At 41.2% G+C, this 16,269-nt stretch overlaps 1 protein-coding gene across 1 annotated transcript; it reads right to left on the bottom strand.

Moving 5' to 3' along the window:
• Positions 1-4,904: 4,904 nt before the first annotated feature.
• slc6a1a (solute carrier family 6 member 1a) lies at positions 4,905-11,643 on the bottom strand. Its single transcript, XM_071544915.1, has 14 exons — positions 11,412-11,643; positions 11,032-11,163; positions 10,732-10,832; positions 10,453-10,562; positions 10,166-10,298; positions 9,275-9,409; positions 9,072-9,175; positions 8,246-8,370; positions 7,943-8,055; positions 7,045-7,176; positions 6,671-6,773; positions 6,239-6,339; positions 5,910-6,077; positions 4,905-5,321 (listed from the first exon to the last, which is right to left on the bottom strand). The coding sequence occupies exons 1-14, from the start codon at positions 11,641-11,643 to the stop codon at positions 4,905-4,907; spliced, it is 2,106 nt and encodes a 701-aa protein (XP_071401016.1).
• Positions 11,644-16,269: the final 4,626 nt, after the last annotated feature.

Genomic DNA, 16,269 nt, shown 5'->3' with positions numbered 1-16,269 from the left:
GAGGTTCACTATACAATGTTGTGGCTTTATGGAAACTGCCAGAATGGGCTGGATGGGGGAAGGGTAATATAATGTAAATTAAACTCTCCTTTTTTGAAGGGTCTGTATAATTTCCAGAAGAGGGGGATTTGTTAAATCGAACCCTTGCATATTCTTACAGCAAGTGAGATAAGCTCTTATGATTTGTGACAGGGTAACGTCTTTGGCATAGGCTTCAACATCTGATATTTGCGTCTGTACAGAAACCTTATGCTCTGCCTGCCTCTGAGCTTCGCTGCCTTAAATAACCACAATATTTGCTGTGTCACAAGAACATATCGTCAAACAGAGAAATCATTTGGAATCTACCATTTCACATGTCCCAGCTGACAGCCATTCATCTCAAAGCTCAGACAGCTGTGCTGCATAAATGCATGCATGATATGTATGCAGTAGTGCAGCTTGTGTGCATGTGCAAAAAAACAATGCTTCCAAAAAGTGAATTGGTAAACAAGTTCATTTCAGCAAGGTTCATATTCAGATTGGAAAATGGAGCCCGATTAGCATATATGCAGAGAGGCTTTGCATGCTTGACATCCTCTCAGCCCCTCTGCTGGAAATAGCCATGCACACAACATCCTCTGATTACATTGATATGTAGATTCATGCATCTGCAAAGATTAGTTATTCATTAATGTATTTGCTTTGAATTCTCGGGTGAGTGTACCTCAGACAGAAGTCTGGGGCAAACAAAAATGCATCAGAGGAAAAATGTCACAAATGATCACATAAAATCCACATCAAAAATATGCAGGTTCGGTGACCCACAACAACATAAACCCAATAGGGCATTATGATTAAAAAATCCTTTGGCACTGGGGTTAAAAACAGAAAAAAGTATAAACATAATTATCAGTCTTTTCATCTTCACAGCAGAATTAGTTTTCTCCCTCTAAGTGGGCTATGAGGATTAATCATTGCAGCCTGTGTGCGTTTATAAGCTGTAGCGTTCTGTCATCCTTTCATAAAAGCATCATGGATCACCAGTTTGCTTCTTCAGTGTCCTCTCTTGCGGCCACACTGCAAGCACTTTTTAACTTTAAAAATAGGCTTGCCACAGACAGTGCCAAGAAATGCTAAACACCAAACAATGTCCCCTGCTCAGATCTCCTGTCCACAGAATGGAGCTGATCAGCATTTAGAGCCTCTACACTCTGCATGGAAAATAACAAATGCGATGAATCATCTATATTATTATGTGTCAATCAGTATTGATGCATGTGCATACCTAACATACACTGTCGGTTTATGGTCAGTTTATTTGTATAGTACACACACAGTTACAGTCTCAAAGAGCTTCACAACCCCCACATTATGAAACAATAAATGAAAACAACACCCCCAACCCTCAATGAGAGCAAAGAAACACTCCCATGAAAAAAATGGAAGAAACCTCAGGAAGAGCCTCACATAGAGGAATCTCCCTTTGAGGACAGTCAGGTGTGCAATGGATGCCGAGAGTGAGCAGACAAAGATTAAATGTCACTAACAAAATGGAATATAAACACAACACACAGTGTGAATGCTTGAGCGAATATCCGGATCAGATCTGGTGCGGGGCGTCAACACCAACTCGGTCACCATCGCCATGATCATCATAGGAACAACAGGAACGTCAGCGCCATCTTGGTCTTCATGGACAACGACCACTGGAGATGAGGAGTGAGGAAGGAATACGTTCACCTATATCAACATTTCTTTGATGTAGGTGACCTATTTGTATATCCTCCCTATCAAACATAAACCATGCTATAACAAAGCAAAACATACAGTATACAGGATTTTTTTCCACTGTAAAAAAAAACATAAAAAGTTCAATCTATCACTGCTGAAGCTGCTGAAAATTGCTGGCCCTAACCTGAGACTAATTGCGTTCTGCTAGATTGCTCCCAACTAATCAAGAGCTTCCTTCTTCTGTCCTCCCCAGCTGAAAATGATGATCTATTGCTTTTGTGGACATAAGACATCAGTTTAGGTTGCCTCAGTGGTGACTGGTTTTCATAGGTAATGATGCTAAATTACACAACTGGGAATAAGGGAGGCTAGTAAGTCATCCATCAATGGCTAGTTTATATGAGCTGCCATTAGGGGCATTATTCAAACCCCAGAATACTCACAGACAGAGCTTTCTGTCCCTAACCTCTCTCTCCCTCTCTCCCTCCCTCACCCGCTCTCTCTTCTCTCTCTCTCGCACACACACACACACACACACACACACACACATTTGCCACGAGCTACTAGAGGGGACATCTCATTCTTTTATCCATGGCGAGTCATTGTTGTGGTGTCAGCTGGTGCCGTCTCTTTTATCACACTGGAAGCTAATGGAAGCAGCAACTGCAGGAGGTGGGGGAGAAGACGCACACACACACGCACACACACACACACGCACGCACGCACGCACGCACGCACACACTGCCATAAGAGGCTGGGGAGATGGGGTGGGTGGGCACACCAGGCCCCAGGGCCAGAGCTGTTTTGTGGTGATGTTTTTCTAGCCTGCTGAGGCCTCTCTATCAGCTTGTATTTCTGACACTCAGTAAACCACAAGGAAGGGCTTCAGACATTTTTCTCTCATTCTCTTTTGATGTTTTTCATGTAATATATATATTTTAACTGTTTTTATTTTTTTACCCCTATGGTATAAGCTGAGCTGGAGATGGAGATTGGTTTTTGTCATCTTCTCCCAGTAGTATTGAGGAAAGGTTTCTTCTCATTTAATTTTATGCTCCCCACCTAGCCTCATTCCCACTGAACAAGATGAATATAGCTTTATTATTCTTTGTCATTCTTTTCTGACTTAATCCCTGCTTGTTATTTTCTTGATTTCACATTTTCTTAAACGTGAAAAATCTATTCACTAGAAATACTCTATGAGCAACAACAGGATTTATTTCCAAAACAGGAAACAATAGCCAATTACTGCAGGAGGATTCAGCGTGCGGCATACATTTTTTGATAGGATAGCTGAGGTGACCTAATTTCCCCATAACAAATGCTACATTGTTGAGAGCATAGGGCTGCTACATTAAACACACATGCTGTGATGTACATATGCCAGGCATATATTGTATTTATATTTTCTATAATTCTTTATTTTTTCAGTCTTTTTCTTTTTGTATAACATGACAATCGTGCTTTATCATGTGACACCATTTAGATACATATCATGTTTATATTATGTTTTACATTAGGCAGTGAGACAGTTAAAAATATACAAAACAATATTATTTTTACTAGACATAGTTTCTATTTTTAATATAATCGTCAATATCTTCATTGTCATCGTCATTTCGTATATTTCTGTAAGATATGTGCTTTAGTTTCTGTGATCAAAATATTATTGCAGAAAACAGCAACTCCATTTTTTCAACATTTAGACAATAACTTCCAATGTATTACAGACATTCACAGTTACATGTTTTACACAGTACAGTTTTACAACAAAGTTCCAGAGAAAACTGTGGTAGAGTAACTTTATACAAAATTCACAGGACATGAACTGTAGCCATTTCACATTTTCGCTCAGTTGTTTTGCTTTTCAAAGTAAACATGTTCTGTTCAACCAGATGCCTTTCACAGTAGCTGCCATAGAAGCAAACTAGCATTGTCCTAACACGCCATGGCAAAAGTGTGGAAATTAAAGCTTTGTGCTTTTCACTAGTAAAGCAAAGACAACATAACAAAAAGAGAAACAGACCACTTGCTTACTGGCCTGCACCTATACATCTACATATGTATTGCTGAATACATATTGATCAAAGTATAATTGATCATTACAGAAGTAAAATTAATGACTGTACTTAAACACAGAGTTGGTCCAGGTTTTTGTGCTAGCGTACAAAGTGGTATTTCGTAGATCTGCCTAGTCATGTAAACAGACTATGGCTTAGTAGAAATTGGTTGGTAACTGGCTTAAGGCCTTCTCTGTTCTTCTTCTTTTTTTTCTTTGTCAGGAGACATTTCAGAATTTTTTCACTGATGTTCCTGAGGAAAGCATGCAAAACGTAAACAGGATTGACTGTCAGCATTAAGGGATAGTCAATGTTTGTAAATCACTTTTCTAACCCTGTGCTTTTGTTTTTTTTTTGTACTTTTTTGTACCCTGTGCTTTGCCAACCGAACACTAAATGGCATAGTTTTTGCTTTTGTCTGCCTATTGATTTTGGTCCTCCATCACAACACATATAGTATAAAACATCCTAAAAATAATTCTAAAAATGTTTGAATCACATAAAAGTTTTTTTACTCAAAAAAGGAAGGAAAAATAACAGTCTCTCTCACACACAAAATCTTTTGCAACAAATACTGGATTACTCCAGGGCTCCTAAACGTTAACTTCTTATTGGCATTGTGCTTACTCAGAGCTCCCGTGTGCCATGTGGCCTTAGTTTACCTCACAGAGTGCAACGTTTGGAAAAGAGACAACTGCGTGAGGTTTAGTAAACATCCACAATAAAATTGACCCCATCCCTTGCACTCTCCAATGATGTCAATTTTGTTCACTACTTCATCTACTATATTCACACTGTATTTACTTGATTCATGAAGATATTCAACAAATTGCTATTCTATTTTCTATGTTTTTTTTCTTTTCTCACAGTATTACACAGTATGTTTACATTTTTTATTCAGATTTATGGTAGTATTTGTGAACACTAACAGTCTTTGATATTGTATTCAGAATGCAAACCAACAATAAGACATCATTGGCCTGGTTTTACAAATGCAGAAAAATTAAACATGGTTTGAAAATCTGTTTTGATCACATATTGCCCCTGGAGGTAGGTGAATCAATTAAAATCTTGGAAGTCCTTTGTAATGTTCTCTTTTGTCTACACGCTCCATGAGGGTTTCTTCGGTGTCTACACGTTGGCCTCGGCATTGGTCAGGTTAGCGGTCGGGCTCGTCGGGTTGGGGGGGTTCACAGGCTCCGTCGGGCTGGCCGGGTTGGGCGGCGGGCTGGTCGGGCTGGTCGTGGCGGGAGGGTTGGCTGGACCGGCTGTGGCAGTGGGACTAGCTGCAGGGTTCACAGGGCTAGCGGCGGTGGCCGGGTTAGCCGGTGGAGCCGGGTTAGCGGGGGTCGTGGGACTGGTCGAGTTGACGGGAGCCGGGCTGGTCGGGCTAGCGGGGTTCGCAGGAGCGGGGTTGGCGGGGCTGGATGGGTTGGCTGGGTTGGCGGGGCTAGCTAGGTTAGCGGTGTTGGTCTCCGCCTGCTGCTCAGGTCCGTTCTCCTGAGGCCGCTTGACCACCGCAGGAGGCTGGAGCATTATCCGAAGTCGCTGGGAGAGAAACACAATGATAACTCAGATTGTAACAAGATGATGCAGGAATTATGTAAGAGAGGAGGTTCTGTAACGTAACATACGTTACAGAGTCAAGGTAGGTCATAAGCAAATAACCAAATCACTCGGGATGGGACGATATAGCGAAATTCAATATATCGCAATACAAAAATGTGACAATACATATTGTGGGGCAGAAAAATGAATCACAATATTATCTAAATTTTATTCTGCTGTAGTAATCACAATTGAGACGGCCTGTCCATCACAATTTCACAAGCTCTCCATCGAAATTATATTATTTGCATTTTGCAATGCCATTTTTTATAAATTATAGTTTACATTCTAGCATTGCTATTGCTACAAAGATTTGTGGTTCAGAAATAAACATAATTCTGCACAGTCATACTTGTTGTTATTATTGAACTTTTATTTATTACATCGTATCATGGTTGTATTGAATCGTAAACCCCATATTGTGTATCTAATCGTATCGTGGGATAAGTATATCCTGCAAATCAGTGAACACATGGCAACACAAGCGATCAACATCTTCGCCCAACAAGCCCTACGGATCGTTCTCACCTCTTTGTAGGTGCCCTTGAGTCCGAGATACATATAGATCATGTATCCTGGTATGAGGATCATGGAGGACATTGCCATGAGCCAACCCACTCCCTGACCCCAGCCTGGGAACACGTAGTCTCCCATCGTGAGTGGAACCATTTGTACGGCGCTGAACAAGAACACGCCCTGCGGGAGACACGGGACGCTTTATGCATCCTGACACCACTGGTTACGGGCAGCACTGTCTCGGCCTGACGTGGCTCGAGGCAGGTAATATTGACTTTATTTATTGCTTTCATTTTTCATGTCATGACTTTGGATGTACTGGATTAGTCGGGAGTACTCACGGCGACGATGAGAGGGGTGAACACGACCCAGCACATCTTCCACCATATACACGGCTTGTAGCCAATCATCTCCTGGATGTTGTCGTAGAACCTGTTCACACCTGCGAGACAAATGAATGTATGATCAAAATATTCATATCCAATTTATTTCAATTTGCCGCCGGTCTGCCATGCATGATGATGAGGAAGGCGAGGTAGAACACACGGGTGCTCATGACCTTGAGGCTAAACAGCGTTTGAAGCTGCACTAGTGTCTATGGATGGGTGTGAAGTTACTACATCTTCTAACCTTTGTATTTAACCAGACCTTTCACATCTGTCATGTTGCATCACCTTAACTTGTTAACAGAAGGACATTTTGCTATTTTTAATGATGATTTTGTTCCTTTTTTTTGTTTTTGCTATACACAACGACACACTTATGATACACACCATAGCACCAGGATATGGAGATGCACTCAAAGAAGACCAAGAAGAGCAGACACATTCCACTGGCAGAGTAGTAGTCAAACAGTTTGAACACATAGATGCCACCCTGGTTACAGAAAAATGGACACCTGTCATACAAAGAGTCTATGTACAGATACAGCATAACATACCCGACTCAAATAGACACAAATAGATTACCAAAAGACAAAGAACAGAGCAGAAAATCTAAATATTTAACCCTGCTCTCACCCACTATAAAATGCAATCGATTTGAGCTGCATATTTAATGTCCTGTGCCTGCTGATTTTAATGCTGAACCTGTTTAATCATATGCCGTTCTTAGCTAGTGGTAGCACAAGAGGGCTGGCCTGCTGTACCTGTGTGATGTTTGACAGTCCGATCACATAGGACACCAGACAGACGACTGCGATGAAGAGCTCTCGTCTGCCCCTAAGAGCCCTGGGAAACTCATCCACCAGAGCAGTGATGAAGCCTTCCACAGTGCAGAACTGAAGGACAGAATCACAGATATAGCATTAAACATAAAGTGCGTGTGTGATTTGTTTGTGCTATGTTTGCACCTTGCTGCTGTTTGGGTACTTTGATGTAAAAAAAAAAAAAAAAAGGCATTTTTTGAAATTATAGTAAGGATACTGACAAAAAAGTTTTGCGGATGTTTTGCAAAATGGTTTTTTTTTGTTCCCCTATTCCTCTTTGCATTTTTTCTCTACTTTTATTCTTTAACAAGCAAGCCTCATTTTAATGGTGAGGTTGACTGACAATGACAGATTACAGAAGATTGCAATGTGCTAAAACCCATGGAACAAAATTGCCCATGTAATCTTCTGAATGACCCAGCATTTGATTCATGGAGGCCATTTTGGTAATAGCTCTGACATGCAAAAGGACCATTACTTTGACATTTATTATAGGGTTATGATTTATGTCTTTTACTGTGAGGCACTGGTTGGTCATAGCTGGTGTGTGGTGTGGTGCTGCATTTAGTATGTTTCTTTCTAGTTGCTGTGGCCTTATTTTAACCCAGATATCATACACAAAATAAAGAAACATGGATGTTGGAACCTGCGGGCAGATGGAGGTGATAAAGTTGCATTAAAAAGACTTGACAGCTCATGTCAAAGCTCAGCTATATCTGTCCACAAGGAGCAAATTGCATGCTTATCGTGCAGAGATAGTAGTGGCGAGCAGCATGATATGTACCTGCGTTTACATATTTAGGTCAAACCGTGAGCAGATCATCTCCAAGCCCCTTACCTGGCTGTCTATCCCCAGCATGAGCAACATGGAGAAGAACAGAATGGCCCAGAGCGGAGACACAGGCAACTGGGTTACAGCCTCTGGGTAGGCCAGGAAAGCCAAGCCCGGGCCTGGAGAGGGAATAGGAAAATCACATTTCATCGTGTTTATTCTCATTGAGCTCAAGCGTTACTGTAGCAACACATTCTCATGTAGAATAGATGACAAAATCTGCATGCAGGAGTCAGAATCAATGACAGTGCACCTTTTTGTGACGTGACAGAACAATCACAGTGGAAGGCAAATGTATTCAGTAGTTACCTGAAGCTGCTACGTCGGCAATGGATTTCTTTGTCACATGTGCCATGAAGCCAACAATAGAGAAGATGACAAAGCCAGCAAACATGCTGGTACATGAGTTGATGCAGCACACAATGACAGAGTCTCTGAGGAGAGGAAATATAAAATAGGCCTGTTGTCAAAGATTTAAGCGATTTGTAATTTTTTTTTTTTTCTGTATAATGCTTCCCTGAAAACGATCCATACAGGAGAGAGTGAGATCCTGTCTTAGAGTGGCTCAGAGGACACATCACTGCTGTTTATTTCTATTGATCATACAATTGTTTGGCAAAAACACCTTTTTGCTGTGTAATACAGACGTGCAATTTTCATAATTTCATAACTAAAATCTAATTCATCCAAATCTCATTTTTATATACGCAAAAAATACATTTATCAGTGCAGCCTTTTAGAAAATTAATTGTAAGAATCAGTATCGTTATCATTGAACCATTAAAAACAAGCAAACTGAAATGAATGCAACTATTGTTATGCAACTGATAATTTGTGTGACCCAGAACCAACGGGCTGCTGGAGAAAACACTCAGACTTTGCAATCATTGTTGGGCTTTTTCCTCTAGCATGCAGACCCAAAGCAAGAAGCTCTCTACCCCTTTGACTGTTATTATTTTCATGCCGGCAACTCACAGTAAATTGATTAAGGGTCTTAAATAAGGGCAGATAATGCAGTATAATTGTGGCAATTTAATTTCTATGTTCATTAACTATTAGTTAGGATTTGCACTGATGTATTAAATTCAGCTACATTTCCATAATCTCCTCATTCACTAATTATCCGCAGTCTTACCTGTAAACATTGTTATTGAAAGGGTTGTAGCTGCCCAGAGCTATAAGTGACCCCAGTCCCAATCCGTAAGAGAAAAAGATCTGGGTCGCTGCATCCAGCCATACCTGACAAAGGAAGACAACCATTTAGCTGCATGAAACCGAACACTGCTCACTTAGGCATGCAGTACATAGGTATCAGTCTGTCAAAGCATATGCCATTACCTCCGATTGTTTGAGTTTTTCAAAGTTAGGGGTGATATAGAAGAGAATTCCTTCTTTAGCTCCAGGTAGAGTCACTCCACGGCAGAAGAGAATAAACAGCATGAAATAGGGGTATGTAGCTGAGAAGTAAACGACCTATAAAATGTGAGACAGTTATCAGCAGGGAGGCAATACATTATACCATTGCATCTTAAGGATATTTGTAAATGATGCATGCAGAATTCGCAAATTTGCAAGTCACCCCCTATTCAGAAATCAAAGCCCTTTTCATGAGGGGTTCTAAAGACTTTCCAGATTTATTTTCTCCAGTCTCTCTCTCACAGACAAAAGAGAAAACAGATGAAGCGACCAAATATTCAGTCGAGAAATTCATTGAAGCTTCACTTTGATTCAGCTCCCTCTCTCTCTGTGCATTTATCACACTGTGCATGTGATTTGTGAGCAAAACGTGCAGGGGGATGGGGGTATTTTGTGACCAAAACAAATTTTATTTGCCATGGTCACGTGACACATTAGACTTTCGAAATGTAGCACCACAAGGGAGGGAAACTGCTCAAACTGGAGGGAGAAGACAAAACCAGATTCTAGTGTGTGGCTGTTTGTTGCTCCTCCTATCAAGAATCCACACACAGTATACACACTGTGTCAGGAGGATTGGAATTAGAGGAGCCACCATGAGGCTGGGTAGGATTAGCGAACATGAGTGTTTGATGTCTCTCTTCTTATTCTAAAAATCAATCTGGACAATACTCACTGCAATCCAAATGATTGATGAGGTGATATGAGAATGATTAATATTGCATAGCTGTCACACTCTGAACCCTACTGGGAACCAACATAGCAGAGGAGGCCTCAGATGCCTAAATCTGGCAAATGGTGTCCATGTCTTACCTTTCCTGTCCAGCTAACCCCTTTCCAGATACAGAAGTACACAAGGACCCAGGCGATGGCCAGTGTTATAGCCAGTGGCACTCGAATCTGGCCTGGTTTTTCCAAGCCATCGGTCATTTGATGCATGTTGCGCCTATAAGATCAGAGCGAGCAACAATAAGACTGTTATACACACAGTGAGACAACTGTGCACCAAAGGGGCTTGTCTTGTATGTATCTCGGGGAGGCATGCAGGGTACGTTAAAGCTGTGCTGTTTTGAAGCAAGAGAAAGCACTCAGTATCTTACTCCCAAAACTCCACCACCGCACTGGTGAGATTGGTGGTATCTACAATGCTGTAGTTGACATAACATTTCTCTGTGTTCCATGGATTGTTACATGAGCTCCATGGAAGATCCTGAAAAACAAAAGTACAATGTAGTTCTTCTCCTTGACACACTTGGGGATTTGAAATGGCATTAACAGGCATCTTACAATCCTCAGTGAGCTGTGAAAAAAAAAAAAGCTTGACCCTATGCTGTTTTGAGCTTTATGTGAATCATGTGAGTGAGCTGTGTAATACTTACAGTGGTGAAGGAGTTGTACAGGTAGTAAATGGCCCAAGAAATGATTACAATGTAGTAAATGTTAAGCCAGAAGGACAGGACAGCTGCTGCAAGGCCAACACCTATACAGAAATGGATTCGATTTTTTTGGGAGGCAGTCATTATTATAGTCATCTTCACAATTAATGATCTAAAGGATTTTTTTTCTTCCACCATGGATTGTTACAAAATAAAATGTATTATATGTATATATTTTAGATAAGCCTGGCATTTGTGTGTGTGTGTGTGTGTGTGTGTGTGTGTGTGTGTCAGGAGGTATACCTTTAAACATAGGAGCCAGTTTCCATACACCAAGCCCTCCAATTGAGGTGTATTGACCAAGGGAGCATTCCAGTAGAAACAAGGGGACTCCAGCAAATATGAGAGTCAAAAAATAGGGAATCAAGAAGGCTCCTGGATGGACAAAAGTACATCAATTAAGTTATGCATGAAAATTAACAAATATACAGCTGCACTCATGCATTACACCATGCAGAACACCACAGCACAACGTCTGAGACATTAAATCAGGGTTGTACATTTGGGTGCTATTCATTCTTTTCATCAGTCATCGAGATGGGCTATGAGCTCGAGTCTGTGCATTACGAGCAGCTGAATAGGCCGAACAGTATGCTTAAATTAGTTGTAAAAAGAGTGTTTACCTCCACCGTTTTTTCCACACAGATAGGGAAATCTCCATACGTTGCCCAGTCCAATTGCATAACCCACACACGACAGAAGGAAATCAAATTTTCCCGCCCATGTTTCTCTAGCAGGAATCTCCTTTTTCTGCTTCTCCGGTTTCACGTCCAGTGACTTGGGCTTGTCATTATTAGTCGCCACTTCGTTCAGTTCTGTGACTTGTCCATCCGTTTTGGTGCCGTTCGTCGCCATCTCTCTGGATTTGGCAGAGGTCCTGGCAGTCGGACGGGAGGCTTCAGCACCAGTCCACGCAGACAGCAGCTTCGCGGTTTTTAGACCTAACCTTTGGACCGAATGTCTGGAGGTGAAGCCTGTACAGACACGGCTCGTCAGTCGCCGTTAACCTGGAATCGTGAATAGAGCAATTGGTCGGTTTCTCAGGACGCGCTCAAAATGCGGTTACTTATGAAGCAAATATGGACACATTGGGCAATAGCTTAATTTACAGCCCGGCAGGTGCAATAAAACAATACAAGTGAAAATCTATACCACTGACATGCCCCATTTTACCAAGAAATACTGCACTTGAAAACATAAAGCGTCTCATGATCGTTTGGATCCTTGACAAAATTCTCATTCATATTCTTAGACTCAACAATCAAACACCAAAAACCATCGATGGCAAAGTCATGCTGGACTTCCCCCTAAATAAAACACAGACGACAGATTGCGCGTGAATTAACAGCAGCCAAAACCAGATCGGCATACATATGAGAGGCTAAACAAAGTAAACACTTAAATAAGTCAATCAAAGCAAGCAGAAATTCACATTCCCGACATCAATGAAAAAAAAAACTTTAAGACAAATTATAGGATCCGAAGCATGCACCTGCAGCGCAAGACGCACCGTAGCAATACCAAATAGCCTATGAGAATTAAGCATAATGGAGTATAGTCCACCAATTGCCACCTGCAGACTCTCTCAATAATAATCCATATGCAGAATCTAAAGCAGCGGGGATACAGAGAGGTCTCAAACAAACTGGAACACAAAACGCATAGTGGAGACAAAGGGATGTCCAATGCGTAAAAGCTTTACGCATCAGGCTGCACAAATAGCCACCCCATTCCATTCGATTAATTGTGAACCAAAAGCACTATTAAACGCTTGAGAATGCGTCTACACATTTGCACCATCCAATACACTAGGGGACAGCAATCAATTCTGCATTTAATTGGCTATAGCATATAGGTCCACAGCTCATCGCGTAGAGTCGTTACATTGACCACCGTAACATATTGACCGCTTCAATCACAATTTAATCACAGTCATTATCAATACAATGACAATAAATTAATCATGCATATGTGATACTCATTTGAATGAGCTTTCACACTCACACGCACACAGAGGGAAGAATCCAGCACCCAGTTTACTCACAATGAATCTGTGATCTGTGCCGCCGAGGATGCGCTGCCTGCCACGAATCTCGAAACGAGGTATCCGTAGATTCCTCCCCTTGATGAAGTTGTAAACTCCCAATTTTTCGTGGAACATAAATAGATTTTATTTCCATTAAAAGACTTAGAGGGACCCAGCAGCGTTAGAGGTGTCCAGGCGTGAGTTGTCCAGCGGGGAGCAGTGCTGAAGACCAGGAGGAGGAAGAGGAGGAGGAGGAGGAGGAGGCTGAATCAACACGGGCAGCAGCCGCTTCGCCTTGTGCGACTGTCTAACATCAACAACCAGAGACTCAACTCCCATCTACACAGCCTCAATGTCATCTCAAAGTCGCCCCCCCCCCCCCCCCCTCCTCATCCTCATCTATAGGCTGCACTGACATCGCACTTGCAGCGCGTTTTTCCTCAATATTTGCCGATTTCAAATTGTTTTACTCCCGTTTACCCTGTTTTACTAATAACCAATAATGAGGCATTCACATGGGAGTGGATAGTCAGTTTTTGCCACGACCTCCCATAAACAAGCAAGTTTGTATTATAGTGAATAAACTCGCGGAAAATGTAGCCGCTGTCTATTCCAAAGTGATACATATTGGACAGTTTTGGTCTGTTTTAGGGTGTTTTCCCCAAACTGTTATGGGACTCGATTGCTTAAAATTGTAAATCTCTCTGCCACCACCATAAAATGTGACACCCCCTCACCAAAAAATACACTCCAACCTCCCCTCGACTAATATAATGTAATGCCATGTCGAGGTGCAAAATGGAAACATATGGAGGGCAGGGTAAGTACCATTAACAGGTCCAAACGCGTATATTTGGAAGGTGAGGCCAGTCAGCGGCTGTCTGCAAATCTGGCAAATTGTGATAAAGCGAGTCCGTCAATAAAGGGAGGGAGCATTGGCTGGTTGTCTAACTCTGCCTGTAATCGTCTAAAGCCCGACGTCTCCAGAAATGAAGGGATGATGTGAGAAGAATAAACTCGTGGACCCATCTTATTTACAAATTATGAAAAAAAAATACATTGTTTCAGCATGGGGAAAATCAAGCAGGCTGAAAAAATGTTCAGATGGCCGGCAAATCAAGAAGAGAGTGAATCCAAGTCACGGAATTTTTCCTTCTTTTTCTGAAGAAACCATCAGGAAAATGAAAGACAACAAGAAAATTGTAGGACAAATTCTTCAGGTTTTAAGAGAAATGGTAAGTGATTCAACCGATGTCTACTCCCTCGATGTCTACTTCAACCGATATAAAATGTGTGCAACTCGTTTTAAATAGGCCCACTTGTTTGATATAGACGAAATGTGTTAAAGTATGAACATTTCACATGAGTATGTTGCACAAGTTTTTCGTCTGCACAGGGAGTTTTGCCTGAACACAGATATCATGTTAGCTGATACTTCTGTCGAGTAACTTTTTAAGTGAGCACATGCTTGTGTTTTTATCTTGATCACATTTCACTTCTGTTCAGTAGGATTTTTAGGCTCTTTAGTTTGTCTGGATGTTAAAAAAAAGAAAATAATTCTTCTAGTTTTGTTTTCAAACTCTAAGTGTGTTTGTTGGTATCACTTATGTCATGTTCCATACTGAAAGTGATAGCATGCAGATGCATACTTCCCTAATGTTACTGACTTGAGGTGGAGTGGGTGTGCTAAATGTGGAGTAAACTGTTGGAGATGCTGGTGGTGAGATCAGGGGCATTAAGGCAGTAGAGCAGACTACAGTGTGAGTGTTCCCATCACAGGCTGAGAGGGCACCAGATGGCAAACCAATGAGGGGTGAACTAACCCACTAAATGATACCACATGAAATGTAGCATTTAAAATCCCATCTGGGTTGCTGTCCCTGCGGACGTGGAGTGTGAAACGTGACACATATTTATACACCTGCTGATGGAGCGCACACACACACGTCCAGTGGGCTGGTGACATGTCTGCTCCGCCAGCTGACCTCCTAACCCCACAGCTTTGCTTTTGCAGCTCGCTGCCCTTTCCACCAGCAGCCTCTTAATTCAGATGGGATCTTGTATTTGTCACCACATGAATTCTATATGTGCTCCATTAGGCTGGGGTCACTTGTCCTCACTTGTGATGGCTTTTTGAGTATGTGACTAAGATTGGGGCATCTTACCGGGCCGCTGGGTATAAAATCATATTAATATGCAGCTAGAGAAGGATGCATCCAAGGTTATTTCAATGAACAGTGAAAGCTTTCTATTTTCTATCTAAATTTTGAAGGCTTATCTATTTTTTAATGGACGCAGTTGTGACAGTTGTAGTTTAAAAATGTGACTTTTGACATCCAGAATAAATTCACAATAAATTCAAATTCAAAATGATCCACAAAGAAGAATGAAATATTAAATAAACCCTAAAATTTGACCATAAAATATTGAGTTTGTTTAAAATATATACACAAATAAATTATATAAAATGCATGAAAATGTAAAGATGTAAAAATGTATTTAAATGTAAAATGAAGAAACAACTCCTGCTTTTCAGTATGCGGCTCAAACAGTTCCTGAAGATGTCAGTGTATGAGTTTGCGTTTTTTCCCTCGATGTCTACTTATTAATGAACTACCTTGAAAATATTGCTTTAACTGCTACGTAATCTCTGTGCAATCAGAGCACTTCTCGGTTTTGAGATGTATTTTCATGGCCTCATATTTCTCAACACCAGTCTGCAATTTGAGGTCACAAATGAACTGATTAGCATGATGATTAGCCATTAGTATGCTAATCATAAGCAATCCACATATTTTATTCATATTGTTTCGGTCTTGTTTTTTCCCCTTCTGCTAAAATTGTGTACACATTCCATTTTTTGTTGTTGTTCTAAACATTCTTGTCAATCTGGAGATACAGTCAGCATTTGTACAAAGGCAGTAAATACAGATAAAAGACATTCACTTGAGACATAGAGGGAAAAATAAAGGGAACACAAGCTCAACGACTTCTCTCATTGATGATGGCTTTGCAGCGCTGCTCTCTCTGCCCTGGGCTTGGTCCACTTATCAGAGGGCAATGGCAATAGCAAGCACACATAACATAGTTATTCTGAGTGATAATAGATATGATAGCAGAAGAAAACACTGCTTCAATCACCCTTTCAGAATCCCCCATGAATGCTCAATCAGGATCATATCTGGTTATTGAGAAGGTACTAAAAAACAGGCTGCCACACACACACACACACACACACACACACACACACACTCACACACACACACACACACACACACACACAGCTTAAATACAAAACAGAGAAGCATGACATTTTTACAAAACCAATATTTTGACAGCATAGCTGTCTTCATCAGGGTATTTATATCATAACTATGTCTTACTGGATACTCTGACAAAGACAGTTATGCTGTCAGCGTCATGGCTGTGCAGCCACTTTTCTGTTGTTGCCTCTT

Source organism: Centroberyx affinis, unplaced genomic scaffold (assembly GCF_046629955.1).
Source record: "Centroberyx affinis isolate AG114_WGS23_722 - 3 ecotype Tasmania unplaced genomic scaffold, CSIRO-AGI_Caff_v1 ptg004734l_1, whole genome shotgun sequence".
NCBI lineage: Eukaryota > Metazoa > Chordata > Actinopteri > Beryciformes > Berycidae > Centroberyx > Centroberyx affinis.
This window is presented reverse-complemented; position numbering and strand designations above follow the sequence as displayed.